The 20,607-nt window shown below is 40.5% G+C and overlaps 4 protein-coding genes across 5 annotated transcripts in view; 2 read left to right on the forward strand and 2 right to left on the reverse strand.

Moving 5' to 3' along the window:
• proser1 (proline and serine rich 1) overlaps positions 1–1,151 on the reverse strand; it is a 9,326-nt gene extending 8,175 nt beyond the window's left edge. The window contains exons 1-2 of one of the 2 annotated variants that reach the window (XM_073480034.1): positions 542–1,151; positions 389–454 (exon numbers count right to left, since the gene is read on the reverse strand). In XM_073480034.1, coding sequence (XP_073336135.1) covers positions 389–454; positions 542–586 — 111 coding nt within the window. In that variant the 5' untranslated portion in view covers positions 587–1,151. The remainder of the gene's footprint in view (positions 1–388; positions 455–541) is intronic. The other variant, XM_073480035.1, reaches the window with a different exon arrangement.
• Positions 1,152–1,344: 193 nt separating this feature from the next.
• Positions 1,345–6,691, forward strand: vps36 (vacuolar protein sorting 36 homolog). Its single transcript, XM_073480113.1, has 14 exons — positions 1,345–1,540; positions 1,752–1,820; positions 1,911–1,981; positions 2,425–2,539; positions 2,670–2,759; positions 3,345–3,431; positions 4,030–4,062; positions 4,299–4,376; positions 4,495–4,629; positions 5,046–5,111; positions 5,212–5,276; positions 5,699–5,783; positions 5,953–6,029; positions 6,210–6,691. Exons 1-14 carry the CDS (start codon positions 1,445–1,447, stop codon positions 6,289–6,291), a joined length of 1,149 nt encoding a protein of 382 aa, XP_073336214.1. The 5' UTR covers positions 1,345–1,444; the 3' UTR covers positions 6,292–6,691.
• Positions 6,692–8,975: 2,284 nt separating this feature from the next.
• Positions 8,976–16,308, forward strand: thsd1 (thrombospondin, type I, domain containing 1). Its single transcript, XM_073479951.1, has 8 exons — positions 8,976–9,107; positions 9,962–10,078; positions 11,269–11,663; positions 11,757–12,387; positions 13,533–13,694; positions 13,783–14,197; positions 14,297–14,846; positions 14,948–16,308. Exons 2-8 carry the CDS (start codon positions 10,027–10,029, stop codon positions 15,572–15,574), a joined length of 2,832 nt encoding a protein of 943 aa, XP_073336052.1. The 5' UTR covers positions 8,976–9,107; positions 9,962–10,026; the 3' UTR covers positions 15,575–16,308.
• Positions 16,309–16,321: 13 nt separating this feature from the next.
• On the reverse strand, positions 16,322–19,244 carry fgl1b (fibrinogen like 1B). Its single transcript, XM_073479952.1, has 9 exons — positions 19,130–19,244; positions 18,966–19,049; positions 18,448–18,715; positions 18,141–18,300; positions 17,933–18,030; positions 17,743–17,831; positions 17,530–17,655; positions 16,675–16,739; positions 16,322–16,537 (listed from the first exon to the last, which is right to left on the reverse strand). The coding sequence occupies exons 1-9, from the start codon at positions 19,133–19,135 to the stop codon at positions 16,357–16,359; spliced, it is 1,077 nt and encodes a 358-aa protein (XP_073336053.1). The 5' UTR covers positions 19,136–19,244; the 3' UTR covers positions 16,322–16,356.
• Between the last annotated feature and the right edge of the window lie 1,363 nt (positions 19,245–20,607).

A 20,607-nucleotide genomic window follows, 5' to 3' on the forward strand; every position in this document is an offset into this window, starting at 1 on the left:
ATAAATAAGGAGAACACAAGTTTTCCTCTGTTCAGTTGTAGCCATACACATTGTTTGGAATGGAACAATTGCAAATACATATTATTTCTCAGTATGCATTAGGTCAAAACAGCTCAAGTAACACACAAATTCAATTTATTCAAATGTCATTCTGAAATAAACCCATATGCAGCACTGTGTGCTAAGTAATTCAAGTTCTAAAATGGGGCATTTAGATGAATTTAGGGATTATATTTCTATTTCATATCTGTTTAAGAGTTTAGGATTTTACAAATTTGGTGGTGTGGTAAAATGAAGTATGTATAAGGTGGAGGTTCTGTGTTTCTCAAGGCGGATACACTAAGAGGTAAACATTACATGACAGTGCTGCAGTTGTGTGGACAGTTACCTGCTCACTGGAGAAATATCCATGCACCTGCTCTATGGCTTTGATACGCTGGTCGGTCAGGACGCACTGAAACACAAAATGAAGAATTACCAAACCCGATGCTGAGACTATTGCAAATCTCAGATAGAGAACAGGGTATTAGATTCTCCTTACCTTTCGTATCTCATCCAAGACAATATCAAATGATTTCTTATCCATGATTGCAGATTCAAACAAAGGTTCACCCCAATAAAGTTATTACACTATGCAAATCGTAAATACAATACACTTATACAACAAATAAGGTCAGTGAAGACCAAATGCATTCGGATGACTTTAGGTCTACAAACTAAATCAATGACCAACGTTAACGTTACTGATTTAAATTCATAATGCTGCAAACCATAATTTGCAGCAGCTAATCATGTGAACCTGCATGGTCTTCACAGTCTTTTTATACGATGCAACTTTCCGCACGTCAACAATGACTTCAAAACAAGAGAAGCTGAATCTGCAGTGCAAAACCTGTCTGCACCAGATTTGTCTGCAGCTAACAACAAGCTAGCCAGCTACAGCTACCTTAAACTTGTGCAGCGCTCAATAAAACGACGCAAGAAAAGGCGAAAAAACATAAGTACATCTGTTAATTCAAGCTTAGTTAAAATCCGATGCTGGAGCAAATTACGGTAGAGACAAGAGAAGGTAAAAATTAATGTAAAAATCTCAAAACAACGCGCTAGCGAAGATAGCAGTCTTGCTAGCTTCCACTGACAGCTGGCGCTAGTAACGTCAACACCGGAAAGGACCCCTCTGAGGCTGCCTGTCAGAGAAGACACCATGTAGAAAATTATACAGAATTACAGAAAGTTCAAGTAATATTATCAGTACAAATGGTTACTTTTAGTCGGCATAATTATTAGTTAAATATATTTCAATTTATATTTGTTCTATTTTAGTGTTTATATGCAGGCAGTGGCAGGACAACTCTGGACAGCGTACAGGAAGTAAACATAAAATGCGTCTGAGCAGCGGAATAGAATAAGGAATTGCAATATTTTTTATAGTATAATAGTAAAAATGGACCGCTTTTCGTGGTCAAATGGGCTCTTAGAAATAAACGAAACATTAGTGATCCAGCAACGGGGTGTCAGACTGTATGACGGGGATGATAAGGTATTGTTTTTTCTTCTGTGAACTAAGTTTTATGGCCTGGTACAAAGACACAGCAGCTAAAAACTTATACAATGTCAAAAAGATCGTTGAATGGTGGAAAGTTATATATCGTGGTGGTGGTTAAAGGTGTTAGCGTTATAACAATAAGAATTGCATAGGAACTTAATATAAACAAACAATAACGTCACGTCTTTCCCTGTTACTGTTCCAGGCTAAGCTGGATGTTGGAGTTGCCTTGTTGAGCACCCATCGGTTGATCTGGAGGGACGTTAAAAATCATGTAAGACAGAATTGATGTTGATGTTCACAGATTTGTCCTTTTACGTTTCACGTGCCGACTCCCATGATGACTCTCTCTTGTCGTCTGTAGGAATGCTGCATAGCCATGCCCCTGTCACAGATCATTTTCTTTGAGGAGCAGGCTGCAGGAATAGGGAAGAGGTGAGTGTCATCACATACTGTATATCTTGTGGCTTCTAATGGTTGCTTTTTATGGAGCTTGCAACTGCATCTTGTTGCCTTCATAGGTTGGTGGAGTTTGATCAGTTGTCATGGAGATTGCCCAAGTGACATCCAATTTAGTATAGAGCTTTGTTACTATCATAACTGGTATTTGGGAAGAAGGTCATAGCTGATCCCTCCTCTGATTGAAAGCTTTGGAAAAAGCTAATAAGTGGAGCTTGAGTTAATGGTGTTTTGTTTTTGTCCTTCTTCTTTTTTATTTTATGTATTATTTGTCAAACCACTATTTCCATGGTCAAGAATGAACTTTCATTGGTGACACTGTAACGACAATAATAATAATTTCAGTTTACAATTAGAAAATGTAAATAGTACATTGTTTTTATCGTCATCATTTCATTTTTGCATTGTTTATCCTGCAGTGCAAAAATCGTCATCCACCTCCACGCTTCACCTGCCAACAAGGAGCCAGGTCCCTACCAACACAGCAAGTACTCCTTCATCAAGTTGTCCTTCAAAGAACATGGACAGATTGAGGTAGACCCACTTATACTAGTAGCTGGAAAAACATTTTTGTTTCTTGTTGCTCACCCTATAATGAGCCGTCATTAGAAAGATTGTGTTTGATTATTTGTTACCTGGAACTGACATGTTATGTTTTGTGCAGTTTTACAGGAGGCTAACAGAGGAAATGACCCAGAAGAGATGGGAGAATACGCCAGCTGCACAACCTATCCCCACAGGAACTGGCTCTCAGGTCAGAAGCTTAACAGATGTTCCACCTCATTTGACTAGAATCTCTTCCTTTCAGCTTTCTTATATTTCTGGAATTTGTATTAGTTAGTTATCGGCTGGTTATGTGATTTGTCAGGGACTGTAACTGTATCAGCTTTCAATAGATGATGTACTTGGGAATGACATGTCCGTCAATACAAATTGTGTTCCACAGGATGGCAGTGTTGTCACTATATTCTTGAGTTTGACAGATAAAATAGTCAGAACTTCTGCATCTTGTTTAGGGATTTTGAAAAAGCAGTGTCTGTTTATTGCTTTCCCATTTACTGTTATATGAAATTAGTTTGCATCTGACAGCAGGACTTGCACCAAAGTAAAAACAGCCTTTTGTGTAAGTTGTTAAACTTATTTCACTTGCATTAGTGTCATGTGTCTCCAAATGAGATTACTTTAATCTTATTTTTTTGATAAACATTATGAAATCATAGTAGCTACAAATCATTTATGAAGTGTAACAGCATTTAACTATAATTTGTTCTCTCCTCACTGTTTGTCTTCCCTTGTGTTTTTCAATACACATGTTTTTCTTTCCTTCGTGGTCTTGTAGGCAGGAAGGACTCGCGCAGTGGGGATTGTTGGCATTGAAAGGAAGATAGAGGAGAAGAGGAAAGAAACAGACAAAAATATCTCTGAGGTACTGTAAAGCAGAAGTACTGAAATGCTGAGAAATGCGTTAGATTGGGAATTGCTTAGTAAACTTTACATATGTCCTCTCATTAACCTCCTTCAAGCGGAAGTTTTTTTGCTGTATTTTGATAAAAATGACTGTGAGCATACTGAGAATACAGAGTGGTTTTGTTTAAGAGGTTTCTATGAGTGTGTTGGTCTCTTTTTTTTTTTTCTGCCATAAAAACTATTGGAATTTATTGTAACTGACATGAATTTAAACTGACCACAGCCGCTGTGACACGTGAGACAACCATGAAGTTAAACTATAAACACAAGTTATGAGTTTATACAGCCACTGTTGGACAGACTGTATACATGTATACATGTTTTATGACTTAAATAAAATGATATTTATGTAGCATTATTAATGGTGTGGCATTGAAACAAATGGGGATTCAGGGCTGGGGAGAGTTTTATCATCAGCCAGAGGAGGGGTCTAGGCACTGTGGAATGATATTCAAACTATCTCTGTAGAATATTTTGTGGTTTATTTAATTGACTATTACATTTTTGAGCACTACCATTAATTTCTGGGGGGGTTTTTTTTTGTTTGTTTTTTTCAGGCTTTTGAGGACCTCAGTAAGCTCATGGTGAAGGTGAGTAATGCAGTCCTTTTGAATGTTCACATTTGCCCCACATTGTTGATTTTGTACAAAAGATAAATTAATAGATTAAAAAGTATTTTTAATCTATAAATCTATCTTTTGAGTCTTTGAATGTATTGACAATCATACTGTATGATTGTTTAAACCTCATAACCTGGACGTGAAACCTGTGCTAAGCTCATCTGTGCAAAGGGATTTGCTGAGTGATTGTCCTCTCCTACTGACAGGCCAAAGAGATGGTGGAGCTGTCCAGATCTATAGCCAACAAGATCAAAGACAAGCAGGGAGACATAACAGAAGATGAGGTACGGACTGCAAACAGAAACAGGAGGAAAATGGACAGAGTTTCAAATCATTGTACATGCAACAATAGTTACGTCACTGGACCACGTACGTTATTAACAGTTCTGTTCTGCTTTATAGACAATTCGGTTTAAGTCGTACCTACTGAGCATGGGTATTGCCAACCCTGTTACCAGGGAAACGCATGGATCAGGCACACATTACCATTTGCAGCTGGCTAAGCAACTGGGAGATATGCTACAGGCCCCTCTAGAGGTAGGTGTGAATTTTCTATGTGTCATATGTGTTTCATCTGCAAGGACTATGATCGTTTACCAGCCAGCATTTAGCAGCTGTTTGAACACTCTCTTTCAACTAATTTTACACTCATTTCAAGAAAGTAGAGTGCGTTTTATTGACCATAATCTTGTCAAATTCTACAAATACAGTCAACGGTGTCCAAAATAGGCTACTTCTTTGTTGCTCCTGGGAAAAATCCCAAAGTCCCAATTTTGTAAGCTGATGAATTAGAAGAGACTTGATATTTTTTTCTATGGCAATTTCTTAGTTATTTGGGCATTCTGACTTGTCCACTTCTGATCGGATCAGCGAAAACACATAATTTTTTCTATTTTAATCTCCTCCTGATTTTATTTCTCCCTCTTTCCTTCTACCACTCCCTACTCTCTCAGGAGCGTGGGGGTATGATGGCTCTCACTGAGGTTTATTGTCTCGTCAACCGTGCCAGAGGGATGGAGGTGACGCTCACATAAGTGCACACACACGCAGTATACACGCATTTCTTTGGTGGCCTGTTAGATACTGAGGTTCCTCCCCTTTTTTTTTCTTTTTTCACAGCTTTTATCTCCAGAAGATTTGGTAAACGCGTGCAAGATGTTTGAGTCGTTGAAGCTCCCGTTGAGGTGAGTTTGTGTTGTTTAACGTATCTGTGTGCACTTTCATACATTCATTTGTGTATACAGACCAGGCTATGTGTTTTATTAAAGGAATATATAGGGCAGGGTTGGCGCCTGCTTCAGAGGCCAGGCTCTTCCTGCCTGGCTTCCTGTTGTTGGAAGTGGTGTCCAGCCCTCTGCAACTGTCATATCCTGTCACTTCCTGGGGTTTGAAAAGAAACACTGGCCTGTTTCCTTACCAGGCTGGTTCTCGTATCACCAAACTGGTCACTGTTCTTTTGCCAGCTCCTTATTTTAACTTAATAAAAAAGATCACTCGGTCTAAATCTGTTGACCGGATCTCCCCCCCCCCCCGTACACACACACACACACAAACACAGACAGACAGTTGCACAGACTTTCCTTCATCCGTCTTGTCTTCTTCCTAGACTGCGGGTGTTTGACAGTGGTGTGATGGTGGTCCAACTGCAGTCTCACAGCGAAGAGGAAATGATAGCCTCAGCACTGGACAATGTAAGCTTTACCATTACAACATTATACTGACACTGACATGGTTCACACCGACCAAACAGCATGCCATCTTGGATATATGTTTGAAAAATATCTACAGATAAGTCACAGTCCAAGTTTTAATCTTAACCCCTGGCTTATCTCTGTATCTCTTCATCTTCCTCTTCTGCAGGTGTCAGACAAAGGCTCTCTGACAGCAGAGGAGTTTGCGAAGCTTCTGGGTCTCTCTGTTCTTCTGTCAAAAGAACGGTAAGCTGTTGAACAACAATAAAACACTTAACTAGGACTCATCATGTTAGTCAGTCAGTTTTACCTCACAGTATTCCTAAAACCATGAGAATGTTCACATATTTTCATGTTGTTCCTTTTTGCTACACGTGTTTATTCCACGTCTTTGTCTTCTATACTCTATTCCATCCTCATCTCCAGGTTGTTGCTGGCTGAGAAGATGGGCCACCTGTGTAGAGACGACTCTGTTGAGGGTTTGAGATTCTACCCAAACCTATTTTGACCTGTTTACAGTTTATTTTTGTGATGAGGACCCAAACTAAGTGGGAAAAAAAACTCAGACTTGGTTCCCTTGTCTCTACTGATAAGCTGGATGCATTAAAAACCATCTCTTTAGCAGTACATATGTAAACTGATAGGCAGCACTGAACCTGTCCAGTCTGCTTCTGGTTGTTGAATGGTTGGTGTTCTGTTGGTGGTAAATCTCTGCGAATCCACTGTAAATATTACCAGCTAATCTCTATCTTAGCCCAAGAGAAAAAAGAAAAGCTTATCAAGAGGATACTTTTCCTGAAACAAAAATGTCAAATACTGTACATTCAGCAAAGTGTTCCCAAATTTGCTGTTTTTGGTGGAATGATGAGTATGGTTTATTTAGTAATAAATGAGTTTGGGAAAACTGTCTTGATGGTTTATATTTTTGCACCGTATAAGCTGTACAGCTTATATCTTTTTACAAGTAGCGTCGACTGTTATGAAAAGCCTATAGCCCCTGATCGCATGTTTTTCTAAGTTAAAAAAATACATTATGTAATAAATGATTGAGGAATCAAGCTCGCCATTCTGTCTTATCTTCTGAGGAGGGAGTGAACATACCCAGATCTGAATACCCTACTTCACCTTTCATATTGTTTTGCTCTCTCAGTCTTGTACATCAAAGCGTCTTTGAATGTATTCTTTCGTTGAGGATACACTCAAGAAGAGATCAAGATAAAATGTTGTCAGTCTGGTTCACAGCATATAATTTTTAGGGCACGTTGCCAAATGTCACTCTTCAGGCAATTCATCCCTTCATTGCAGAGGTCGTGTTATAAAGATTCCAGTTGTGTCTGTTTTGAAGCCAAACTGAAAGGTAAGCACCCTGGCCATATCTACTGTTACAGGATATCATAAAGAGTAGAAGTATGAATGTATGAAATATGAGCATTTTCTAAGTCTGAGTAGCTACATGTCTAGATGTTATTTGCTGCCGTGAGTGTTACCAGTGTACTGATATTTTTAATCCCACGTGCGTCCCTGTAGGGCTTTTTTTTACACACGCAATAGAAAAGTTCTTTGTTCCCATTGTGAACCCAGCCGAGCAGCAAAGTGTGTTTCATCTCCAGAGAAGCTTCCTGTTTTCTGCTTGCTCTCTTTCTCTGGAGGAAAAAATTGAAGGTCTGCAGTGCTCTACAACTGATTAGATTAGCCTACCATGTGGTTCACTTATTGATAGTAGATGAACTCAATTGCATCAGGGAGTCTTGAGAGCTCAAAGGCAGGTTTGATCATAATTAGGGATTCATGTACGACACAACTTTTGATGAATGTTTTTGCACAAAGTAGGTCTCAGTCTTGCATTCTGAGATGGACCGGCGGTGCAGGGGGGAGGGAAGGCAAGCTAACGTGACTGTGTCAGATGAATAGTTCTGCAGATTACAACCATGAATGCATTGTATAAAATGTTTCCAGGGCCTTCTGGGCTTATTGGGATACAAACTGCTATTCTAACTGACTATCGTGAGTTAATCTAAAAGATAATAAAAAAAAAAGATTTATGTGCAACTGCCACTGGAAGGAGGGGATCCATCCATCTGTTGAATTTCACATATTTCTCCACCTAGTCACATTCCTCAGGCACCTGTGCCGAAAGTCTTTTAATGACTCACGTGCCTCTTATTAAAACTGATAACAATCTCTTTAATGTTTCACTCTATACGACATATAAGTTGCTTTATATAACCTTAACTTCTTAGCCTGTATGTAAACTTATTCTTGTGCAAATTAGCCTGCATGTACAGACAAATCAGTATTTGAGAATTAGTGGAAGTGGGAGTGCAGATTTTATCACAGAAATTCAGAACCCACAGTAGTAAGAACCATTTCCAAACCAGAAAATAGTTTTGCTTCATTTTCCCTGTCAATCCCCCCAGGCAGGAATGTGAAGGGAAGCAGTGGAAGAAGTATTCAGATCAAGCAACACTACAGTGTAAAAGTATTGTGGTACAAGTAAAAGTCCTGCTGTCAATTACTTGAGTAATGTTTTACTTAAATATATACTTAAAAGTACCAGAAGCAAAAGTATTCATCAGTTATATTACTGCAATTACTATTACTTTACTATTTCTTTATTACTGTAATTAGTAGGCTATATTATTATAATTAGTGATGCATTAATGTATATATCACTTTAATTTTGCAGCTGGTAAATGTGGAGCTAATTCCACAAATCATCATTTATTAGTAGCCTAACTAGTAATAAAGCTATCAAACAAATGTAGTGGAGTAAAAACTACAATATTTGATGCAGCATGTAATCTGCAGAGTAACTAGTAACTAAAGCTATCAGTGGAGTAAAGAGTACAATATTTGCATCTGAAATGTAGTGGAGTGGAAGTATAAAGTAGTAGAATTACAAAAGTACAAGTACCTCGAAATTATACTTAAGTACAGTACTTGAGTAAAAGTACTACTTTCTATCACTGAGTAGTTTACAGTAAAAACAAATGTATTTTTCTGAAAGTAAGCAACTTATTGGTTAATTTAGCAGCACCTCACAGCACGTAGTCTGTCTTGTCCCTGTACATTTGGGAGGAACAACACAGAGAGTCAACCCGCCCATCGCCCTGCAGATGACCGTGAGGTGGCTGTGAGCGGATCCGCCCTCGGAGAGCTGCGGTTGGACTCTGTCCCGCTTGTCCCGCTGACTGTCACCGAAATTATTAGCACTTTATCAGTCACAGGAGACGTGTTAATACCGGCGCATGTAGGGGCTGTCATTGCGGGTTGTTGTGCTGGTAAACTGGAGAGGAATAATGCTGTGCTGAGACAAGGAGACATGTGAGTAGAGCAGCTTGAATTTCCTACTATAAAAAAAACAACAACAACATTAACTAGCTTCATGTTTCAAAGGCAGCTTAAACTGCGCACAACATATGCTAACAATACTTCCAGAATATCCAGGTTGAAGAGAATTTTAAGTTTAATATGTGGGGGACACTAGGGCTTTAAAATGATATAATATATTTTAAAAGAAGCACATACACTCCTGATACATTTGAGTTGAGTATGAAGGGGAAGACTTTTCATACTATGCTAACTATTTGGTTGGGAGTTGGCTCTGTGCTAAGTGCAAGTGTCTTCAGGTGAAGTGTTGAAGAGCATGTGGTGACTTTATTCATTTCAAACCTGACATGAGTAGTTCATGGCTGGTAGTCTCGAATGGTCTGAATTGAATGAGGGTGTAAAATGTAAAAAAAAGAAAAGAAAGGAAGAAAAATAAATCCAAAGCAGTCCTGGTCCCAAAATCCTAAAATTCTGGATTTGTTTCTGGGGTCCATTGTGTCTCAAAGGAAACACACTCATTGAAAACCTTCGCAAGCAACCAAACAACAATGATTTGGCTCTACCTCACAAATATTTGTTGTCCCACCATACCCATTGTGAAGATGGAAGGAAGAGGAAGACGCCACTGTAAATCCATAGAACTCATGGCCGCAGCTTCACGCTCCAGCCTTCCTGTTTTTCATACCTCAGATCAGTGCACCACTTCTTCCAAGCCTTCTCCTGTCTGTTGACCCAGCAACAAGCACAATTGGTTATTGCATGTGAACTACTTGTTTTCCTTTCCTTTCTTTTCTTTTCTTTTCTTTTGTTTTTGCTTGCTTATTTTGTGATCTCCCTCTGATATGTAGAGGTCAGGGGTGGTGGAAGAGGACGGTCATGCGGTGTAGGAGAAAACAGAGGTACAGACATCGGAATGCCACAGGCTGTCTCGCTGCTGCCCTTTCTGCTGGCACTCATGGGATATGGTGAGTGTCACCAAGCCACTTTAGTAAGATAACGTCATGTTTGAAAAAGGCTGGCAGGAATCATTGATTTTAATTGATTAGGCAAACACTAAACGTATTTTAAATGGACTGCGGCAACCTATTTGCCCTCATTCAAATGGGAGAGGGAAATTGAGCTGAAGGAAAAGGCAGAGGAGGGTAACAGAGGGTCAAACTCTTACTCTTTGCTTTCTAAGAATGTGAGGTTTGCACAACAGGATTTACACACTGCACCAGACGACAGCTTTTAAAATCATATTCTACTGTTCTGTAGTAGAACAAAATAAATGACTCATAAGATCATCAAATTTGCAGTATGGCCAAGTGCAATATCCAAATCACAGGAGCAGCAATCTTTTTGATAAGGTTAAAATGTGTCACTCTATACCATTATAAATGAAGCACTGTGGTGCTCCAGTCCCGGCCTACAGATCATATTTCTCAGACGTAAGGGAACAATTTCAAACCACATCCTCATCATTTTAATATTTTTTTCAGGGAAAATGAAATGCAAATATGATCCCTTCCCCCCAAATTGTGACGATCACGATCGCAATATTCGTCAAAATAATTGAAAAATGACTTTTCTTTTCCTAATATTGTGCCAGCTCAGAGATGCTGCTAAGCAGTTAACTACTTATTGTTGAATGTATTGTTTGTATGACATACTGTATGTAGCTCTCTTGTACTGATGGTTATCAAATTGTTTGGATTTGGATTGTGGATCCACAGTGTCTCTGATGAAATGCTGAGCTCATTATTTAGCTGTGCAGTGCAAATTCCATCAATTGTGGCTGGGAAATATGTCAAGAGACATATCAATAATTTAGTGTTATTACTGGACTATAACTTATAACTATACGCTGCATTAAGTTTCTTCTAGATTGATTTCTAATATTTGTGAGACCCCATTTGACTTGAACTTTTCGTCCAGTCCAAACGTTAATTAGATAACTTTACATCTAATTGTCCACACCGAAACAGATATTAGGATATCTGTTGTGCCACGTTATTGAATCACTGCAGTAAACTGAACCAGAAACGCACCATATGGGAGCAGTAACCAACAGCTTGCAGTCTCACATCAAGAAAATTGAATGAGCAGATAATGAATTCAAACAATAGACAAAAGAACAATATTAATTAAATCTTCTGTGCATCCTATCCTGTAGCTTTTGCAGGGCTCAATATCTGGCCCTCCCTCCACGTTGCCCTGAGCAACGCCAGTGTATTTGTGGACTTCAGCACAACATCCAACAGCAGCACCATCCGCAGCACGAGCCTCTCTCTGGTCAACACGGACACCAACACCACCCTTTTGACCAGGGCTCTCCCCAGCAACCAAGCGGCCGGCAGGGTGGAGTTCAACTGCTCCTGCTTCCTGTACGCAGGAACTTTCCGGTTCCTGCTGAGGCAGACCAGCATCTCCGCTGTTTCTCACGCTAACGGCACGGACGACAGCAGCACGGAGAGCACTTCCTGGTGGTGGAGTTCAGAACTGCAGGTGCAGTGGCCCACCTTCCACATTGCTGTGGAGAGGGCTGGAAACCACTCAGGATCTTTTCAGGCAAGACAAACAAGATCTTAAACTTCACACACTAAGTTGGTTTACTGTGCTGCAGTACGATTAACATGCATCTCTTCTTCTGTCTCTCCCCAGGTTGGGATATCCACTAATGAACACTTTCAGGCTTGTTCCAGTGGCATTGACTCTGCCATCTTCCTGGAGGTCAGCTACATGGAGTACAACCAGATAGGGCGAAACAGCATCGACAAGGTCCGAGCCCGCACGCGACACCCAATCAAACCCCTCCGTTCCCAGAGTGTTGAGCTGGCCTGCGCCTTCCCCTTCACAGAAAGGGACTTCATAAGAGTGGCTCTGCGGTCTCCTCATGCAGCACAGGATGTGAAGAGCTCTGGAGCTCTATACCTGTCCCGCATCTTCTCCTACAAACTGCTGGTGGAAAACGGCAACGCTTACAGGAGTGGTTGTGAAGGGACTATGACTGTTAAACTGATAACCCCACCTTGTGCTCACATCAATGGGAAAGTGCTGCTGTACAAGGATGCAGGTGCTGGAGCAGGTGGAGCAGCACTGCTGGGGATCGGACCAGAGGAGCCCTCTTCTCCTCCGTTGGCCTTTAACTGGCTGACGCAGGGAGAGAATGAGACAGAATTCAACTGCTCTGTGTTTTACCCAGGAAGGAATAAGTACTGCTTTCGCTTTGTTTTCAACTTCAGTCGCTCACCCAGTCCTGCACAGACCTGTTTGGTGGTTCACCGGAGTACAGGTGAGATTTACAAGAGCGACTCATTCACATTTGGCAACTGTAAGGAATACATTTCAGCTCCACTTCTGCTTGTAATTCAGCAGTGTCAATAGAGCAGGGGGATTCACCCAATAATTGCTTTATTCATCCTTATTTTGTCACTTAAAGTCAAGTAGTGGATAAAACCCAGTCACTAGCTGAGGAATGGCCTCATTAAAGAGAAGGCAAGAGGCGTTTTTCACAGACGACATTTTGACTCTTCAAAGTAGGAAAAACACGAGTGATAAAATTAGAAGTGACAATGGCTGCAATTCATTTAGCTGCTTCATTTTCAGGGTCCTGCTTTTGTGCTTGCTGACTCACTGGAACACTTATCCAATCAGTATTTTAAGACATTTCAATTTAGTCACATTTTTGTTGTAGCAAACCTACTTAAGTGTCTTATTTTGCCCACAACCAACATATATTTAGTTTACTGTCATAGAGGAGTAAAGAAACCAGAAAACACATAATCACATATGAGAAGCTGGAATCAGAGAATTGTAACTTTTTTTCTTAAAGAATTACTCAAACTAATTAATTATCAAAATAGTTGCCATGTACTTTAATTATTAACAACTAATTGATTAATTGTTCCAGCTCTAGCTATTGCACTGAAATTGTTATATGATGTTACTAAAATGCAGTGTGTAACTAAGCATCATCAAATATAATCTGCAGCTGACAGGTCATGGTACTATTTTGACCCGTGTACATTCCCTCGCGCACATAAAGTCACATTGTATCTGCTTTCACACATAACCGAGACACACAATTGAGTCATTCATAAGAAATTATAATGTTCAACACCATTAAATTTACTTATATGCATATGCCACATTATATTTAGATTAAGGCCACTTGCCAAATTAAATGGAAATCAATTGAATGAAGTGCTTTATGGTCATGTTGACAGATTAAGGACAGTAATGGCAGTTGTGTCCCAGCTTTGTCTATTTAAGGGGGTAAAGCAATATCTGGTTGACGTCATGTGACGTGATTGTTAACCATCTTCATGTGGTAGGGTCTGATTTGTTACACTTCTACTGGCTTTATTGCTGGCTTGCACTGTAAACTCTCTATTTTTTATCTGCAATTGAACAGTATCCTCTGTTTTTTTTCTGCAGAGTCATGGGGCCCGTGGCAGCCGTGGAGTGTGTGCAGTGTGAGCTGTGGAGAGGGGGTGAGGGAACGAGTGCGTGAGTGTTTGCTGCCCTCAGGTGTGGGAGGGATGCAGTGCACTGGCATGGTGAAGGAACAGTCCATGTGCTCACTGGAGGACTGTGTGGGTCAGTCTCTTCATCTACTTTTTTCTTTTTCACTCTCTCTGTTCCTTGATATTCATTTTAAACACAACATCCTCCCTTTCCTCCCCAGGTTTGCCTGCACCTTCTCCATCCCTCCCCACTGCACCTGTCGGAGACACGCCCCTCGGTGGTAACATGGTCGTGGTGGCTGGTATCTCCCTTTGCCTGGCTGTGATTCTGGCTACTGTTGTGGTGACTGTGTGGAGAAAGCTTTGCCACACCCCTCAGTGCAGCTCCGTCCACAGAGGGTCCATGCATTCCCCTGGAGGACGCAAGCTCTCAGATGAGGCTTCTATATGTGGCCACAGCCTCCAAAGACCCAGCCTGTCTGACGGCCATGGCCTCCTTGGGGGTGTGGGTGTAGCCCAGAAAGACGCTGCCATCCTGGGCAGCCAGCCTCTTTCACAGGCCCCGGTGATGTCTGTCTCACAGGACTCAGAAAGGCTGTCCCCCTCAGGTCAGAAGATGTTGCCAACAATATTTGGGTATGTTTAGAAAATTGTTTACTTCCATCACACATAGAACATTATTGTCAAACATATTATCACTCCCCAGTCTTAAAAAAAAATGAATTGTCTCTATAGGTACCGATTGGCTCAGCAGCAGTTAAAAGAAATGAAGAAGAAGGGGTTAAGAGAAGCCACACAGCTGTACCATGTCTCCTCAAGCCCGGTCCATGACACCTTGTTAGAAATATCTGCTTCACCCACAAGCTCCCCTATCCCTACACCAACTGGATCTGCTCATCCCACACTCCCTCCAGGTCTCCAGGACGACGCGAACTGCAACCACTTTCGTATTGCAGCTCCGTTTTCTGAGCCGCTGGCGCAGACTCCTCGGGCCACGCCGGACAGACTGAGCCCCAGAGTGGAGCTGGTCTTAGGTCCTCATGTCTCTGGTCATGCAAGCAGGGGCAGCTCAAAATGGCGTGATCGCACTGCTGACTGGGTAGAGATGGTGGAGAGGAGCGGGTTAGCAGGTCTCAGAGGAGGAGGAGGAGGAGGAGATGCAGAAATGGGAAACTCCTATCATAGGAATCCAAATTTCCGCCGGACATCCAGTTTTAATGACACCAAACCTCAGCCTCCGCCCTCTGCACACTCCAGACAGTTCAGAGAAAGAAGCATGACCCAGGTCACCAATCCAGCTTTATTTATGTGTTTATGTAGAGTGTATATTGTTTAGGTCTGTTTAAGCCTTTTTAATTAACTAATATCATACATTATCCTTTTCAGGTGGGATCTCGGACCCTTCCTGAAGGAAGTTCTTGGACCAAAGGAGGATGGGAGAGGCAGCCATATCGCTCTTATCCCATTCCAGAGCATGGGGCCTCAGATTGGGCTAAATCCAGACCTCAGAGGAAGCCTTGGATAGAGACAGCTGTTCCTTCTCACAACAGTGAACTCAAGCACACAGGGACCAACACAAACAGCATTTCTGAATGTGCAAAACACACTAAAGCAGACTTCGATGGCACTGGGGAAAGGCAAAGGAGCGTTGAGACAGGAGGTGGAGGGGGAATCTCAGGGATTGGGGGTCCAGCCACAGGGCCTGCCACCCTGAGCGTAGATCGCGCTGAGCGGGCTGAGCTGAACTGGAATCGTCGTGGCCCGTCACCCATCCAGAGGAATATGCTGGCCCGGAAATTAAAGGAAGCTCAGTCCTGCTCTGGGGTCAAGGGGCGGCAACGCAGCTCCACCTTTAGTGTGTCATCCTTGGAGCAGAGGCAAGGTCGCTGCCGCTCTCTGCCGATGTCTGGAGACTACAGCAGCAGTGGTGGCTCGCCGTTCAGGCTGAGCGAGGCAGAGCAGAAGATGTTGGACCTGGATCTGTCTTCATCTTATGTAGGGGAAGAGGAGTAGATCACCTGTCACATCTGTGACTTTAACCTCATTTTGACACGGACCCAGATATCAGTAATAATTGTGTTGTATGTGAGAGATTTAAGGACTTTGAGAGAGCAAAAAAGTTTTTTGTTTCTTAAAGATATTTTCAAAGCATTTCTGTTTCAAAGCAATGTTTTTCTATTGCATTTTTTAATTGTTATTGTGTTGATATTTTGAATTTTGATAGGCATTATGATTTAGCATACTGTATTTTTGTCCTTAAGTGTGCGCCTTCAGAGTGCCTCTTTAGGTTTCATATTTAACATGGCCTTGTACCCACGTCTGTATGCACTGTTTAACACAACCCTATTAATGACAGTATTCAAAACACTACAGAAGACATCTCAGTCTCTATGGTTATGTGCTGCTGAATGTGATGTTTTTATCATGCTGTGAAGTGCCACTGTACAATACTGTACTCTAGTGACAAGCACTCTACCTATGATTTAGTTTAGGGACAATTTGTAATGTGTGAGATTAGCAATGTCAAGTCTTTTTCATGTATTTTCTGCAAAATGCACAGTTTAGATCAATAGTAAGCAGACTAAGATGAATGTCAAAGAGGCATTGTGGCTGAGATGCTGCTTGTTTTTATTGTTTGGGTAATATAAACTTTACAGAAAGCAATGCTTTATGGAAAACAGTAGATACTGATTGTTTCAAATAATGAAGCAAAGGGAGAAATTAAAATACAAAGAGTGTAAACATGACATCAGTGTTTGCCCTCAATCGCCAGGGAATTTGAAGCCTTGTGTTTTCTAAATTCCTCCCGCTCCACTGCCCTCGATGTCCAAGAAAACCAGAGGCCGCACCTTCATGGTGGTGTGTCTGAGGGAGTACCAAAGGCCTCTCCAGGTCCCCCACACCACACCGTTGTCATACTGGCCCTTGTATGTCCCTGTGCGATAGAACTTCCCATTTAGGTTGGCTGCATGACATCTGTAGATAGAAAGATAGTACACAATGTCATGGATGTAGTATGTCTTTTAATAGCATTTTTTTAACCATATAGTTATAGGTTCTCTCCATGGTATGGTAATGCTAATGAACACTTGGATTTATTTGAAAGGTCTCACCTGTTGAACCACCATCCTGCCTCATTCTCCGTAGCACAGCTGCCCTGAAGGTAGCGGTCATTGTCCTGTCAATATGCATCACCAACATCAGTGTTATTAGAGTCATCGTCTGCACATTGTGAGTAATCTTCCACTAATATATAGGTTGCACTTCATAATTAGGGTCCTTGTGCTTGCATTAGTTGCATTAGTTATTAGGTAATAAGGACCGTATAGGTCAATTTAAGATGCTTAATATTATTAAGATAACACTATATAAGTCTTGATAGCATAAAAATATGTTTATTGTCAGATTATAAGACCTTTAGAACCACTAGTAAGAAACTTGTTACCAGTTTAAAGGTGCCACCTCTTGCATTCATACTCTTAATAAATAGGGGGCAGCATATTATCAGAGTAACATCTAACTGCTGCTAACTGTAGCTGACATTAGCTAGTCGCCTAAGTTAGCCAGACAGTTAGCGGTCCGGACTGTGAGCTAGGAGTAGTTTTATGATAAAAGACAGGCCTGGGCTAGCTACTTAACATGCTAATGTCAGTAACACAATACATAACATCAAAAATTTCCTCACGTTCTGTTGATAAATTTGGTTATTTTTTGTATTTTTTTAAACTAAGCTTATGCACATAAGTACATAATGCACCTTTAAATTCTGCCTAGGAACGTTTATAAAAGCCTAATGATCTTATAATCTAAAAATAAACATGCTTGATGTGTGATGCTGTAATTAACGCTTATACAGTCTTATGATGTTAATAAGCACCTTATAAGGACTTATTACGGCCTTATTACCTCTTAACTAAGACTCATCACAAGGTTCTTACTATAAAGTGTTATCAGGATATATTACCAACCTGATCTCTGGTGCTGAACTGCATGCCGCTGAGGCAAGCGGACCAGTTCTCCACCATCCCCCCACCCCCAGTCAGAGCATCCCCAGCTTGGCCACTATACAGCTCATACTGGAGACGATACTTGTCCTGGAATAAGGATTAAAGCAAGTAACGTTTGTTAGGAATTGCTGTCACTTCTTAGACCAGGAAACAGAACTGTAAAATGTGTCTTACGGCCTCATCAGCGATCCTGAAGTTCTCGTAAAATGCATAATTTCTCTTTCCGTTCCAGTCCATCAGATCTATCTTCACCAGGTTCTGGCCTTCAGTGCAAATAAATATTGGCAAAACATGAGAAATAACGGAAAGACAATTAAAAAGATAAAATGCCACTTATAAAAGGGGGACTTTAATCTTTACTGACCTTCTGAGAGTATAGAATGAATGTGGTCGTTCCCCAACCAAAACTCATCATTCCACAGTTTGAAGTCTCCAAAGCCATCTTTGTAGTCCACCCAGTCTCTGAAATGAGAATCGGGCAGACATCTTTCCTCGCTCTATCAACACCTACATTGTAATCTGATGCTGAGCTTTGCAAGGACTTTAGGACTCATAAATGTTTTACGAAATACCTGTTGAAGTCCACTTTTCCGTGCCGACGTTTCTGAAACACTGTCCATCCTCCTCCATCCTCCATGTCACAGTAAACCAAAAAAGGGTCCTGGTGTGATTTGGGTCTGATGCGGTAGAAACCGCTTGGTGGTCTCAGTCTGTCAAACAGCTCAGAACAGTCTAGGAAGATAGCATTGGAAAAGCCTTAAAGATGGCTGCTTATCATCCTTACCATTGACACATATAATATACTTACTTTATGTTGCATAAAAATTTTTAAAATCCACCATTGACTTTTTATTATGATATAAAGTGAGCTATTCTTACCTTTGTCGTGGACAATTAAATTGCCTGCTGGTGGAAGTGGCTGCATCAGTGTGTTATCAGAGCTGTCTAATGTCCCACTGCTGTTGTGGTTCACAGTGGGAGCTGTGTCAGGTTCAGGTTTTGTATCTGACACAGAAGACTGAAAGGGACGGAAGTATTTGTGCATCTGCAAGTGCTCGACCTGCCAAGCCCCGATCAAGAGTCTATTCTCCAGTTTCCTTATGCTGCGCTTTAAAGCTGCAACCTCTGGCCCGCAGGAGTCCACCGCCTTAAATGAAGAAAAAGGATTCCAAGTTATAGACATCATTTTGTTAGCCAGAGAGGGGCCAGTGAAAGCACAGGGCTGCATCTCCAGGCATCAATAGAACAGATTTTATTTATGTGGACTCTCTGGACTTTCTAGGAATGACAGTTATTAAACAGCCTTGCCTGCAGTCTTTAAACCACACATTCAATTTTCAATGTCAATACAAAAAGAGAGATCCTGATGTCCTTAAAGAGTAAGATAAGCTACATACTGACAACTGTGAAGAAAAGACCATGGCCAACAACAGCAACACCGGCATGGTTTGTAGGAAGAAACCCCTTGCTGAAATCTCAGTCTGAAATCATAAAAACAATGTATATTAAAGATTGAAGAGTGCACAGATACCGACAGAGAAACGACGATTCTTCCACCTACCTTCATTTCACAACCTTGTTTTGTCCAGGTTCAGTGTTCTTTTCCTCTAAAGTTGTGTCAGTATTATTTATAGGCTGGGCTGGTTCTGCATGGTCCACATTAGAGGATCCAGATTTTGACCAACCGTGCCAGACGCTGAACTTGAGCTAGCTTGTCATTTTCCTCCTCCATCAAGCAGTCTAGTATTTGGAAAGAGGAACTGATCCCAGACCTGCAGAGTGTTGACAGGACTTCATTCCTTACATACCTGAGGTACTACCTTATTTTTGTTTCCTTTTGTGGTAAATAGAACCATTCCTGTGAGTATTGATCTATGTCTTATCACTGCGCTCACAAAAGACATAGTGTCTTCATTTAACAGAAATCAATTTGATCCCTATAGACAGGGTTTGGTTGGTTCACATTCAAACATGTAAACTTCAAGAAAGTAAAAAATAGTCCAAGCTATGCAGAAGTTTAAATAAAGAAAGTGATAGCAGAGAAGAAATGTTGTTGATCATTTTGTCAACTGTCAATTGTCATTACATAGTTAAATCATGTATGTATATGAGATTCGCCTTATCTGCCTTATATGAAATAAACTCCTATATTTATTGTTTGTTGTACTGTATGTTTATTGATGTATTTGTTCATATATGTATTTATATCTTTTAATTAAACTGCTGGCTTTATATTGAGCCTATTTCTCTTATTCATTTTTTTTTTTAAACTTATTTATACATGAACTTATTTCTTTTATTTTGTGCCTGTGCTCCGGCCTGTATGTATAGGCTCAGTGTTTGATATCTGTGCTCCCAAGTTCCAAATTTTTCAGTGTGATATCATTATTTTATTCTAACAACAATCGAAAGATCCAGAAAGCAGTAAATCACATTAATAATGGTTTATATTTTTACTGACATATATTTGAACAATATTTATTGTGTGTAAGATACATTTTAAGCATTTTTTTCTGTGTTATATTAATTATTCCATTGCATTTTACCACTATGTTTTTAAGGTTGAAAGTGTGATGTATATTTGGCTCCCCCTTGTGTTAGTTTTTGGTTAGTGATTTCATTGACATACTGTATTTTGACAATAGTTACTGTGTTTATGAGCTACATTTTTTACTGTATCTTTTTTTTTTATCAACTTTGTCTGTGTTATAATGTCATTGAGTTTTTCCACCATATTTTTTAAGGTTGAAAATGGGTATTTTAAGTGTGTCATTGGTGTTATAGCCTGCTATTGTTTTGCTTCTATTTGCAGTGTCTTCCAACTTTAATGTGGACTTAAGTTCAATCCAGGATGGCAGAAGTGATATGTTATACTTAAAGAGCACCACTGTGTGAAAAAATACCATGAACCAAGTCCTGCATTCAAAATGTAAATACTTTTTTACTAAGAAGTACAGGAAGTCATTTTGCAGAGTGGCACTTTTGGGATAATAGGCATATATATTGGATTAGAACGTGGTGCATTACTTATGTTATATA

This window comes from Pagrus major, chromosome 13 (assembly GCF_040436345.1).
Source record: "Pagrus major chromosome 13, Pma_NU_1.0".
Classification (NCBI taxonomy): domain Eukaryota; kingdom Metazoa; phylum Chordata; class Actinopteri; order Spariformes; family Sparidae; genus Pagrus; species Pagrus major.

Coding starts and splice junctions, on each gene's coding strand:
- fgl1b (XM_073479952.1), bottom strand. Junction 18,031..18,140: donor GGAAAAGTGGACTTCAACAG/GTATTTCGTAAA, acceptor TTCTCATTTCAG/AGACTGGGTGGACTACAAAG. Junction 16,740..17,529: donor AGTTCAGCACCAGAGATCAG/GTTGGTAATATA, acceptor GCATATTGACAG/GACAATGACCGCTACCTTCA.
- thsd1 (XM_073479951.1), top strand. CDS start 10,027: ATGCCACAGGCTGTCTCGCTGCTGCCCTTTCTGCTGGCACTCATGGGA. Junction 10,079..11,268: donor GCTGGCACTCATGGGATATG/GTGAGTGTCACC, acceptor CCTATCCTGTAG/CTTTTGCAGGGCTCAATATC. Junction 11,664..11,756: donor ACCACTCAGGATCTTTTCAG/GCAAGACAAACA, acceptor GTCTCTCCCCAG/GTTGGGATATCCACTAATGA.
- vps36 (XM_073480113.1), top strand. CDS start 1,445: ATGGACCGCTTTTCGTGGTCAAATGGGCTCTTAGAAATAAACGAAACA. Junction 2,540..2,669: donor AAGAACATGGACAGATTGAG/GTAGACCCACTT, acceptor TGTTTTGTGCAG/TTTTACAGGAGGCTAACAGA. Junction 6,030..6,209: donor GTTCTTCTGTCAAAAGAACG/GTAAGCTGTTGA, acceptor CCTCATCTCCAG/GTTGTTGCTGGCTGAGAAGA.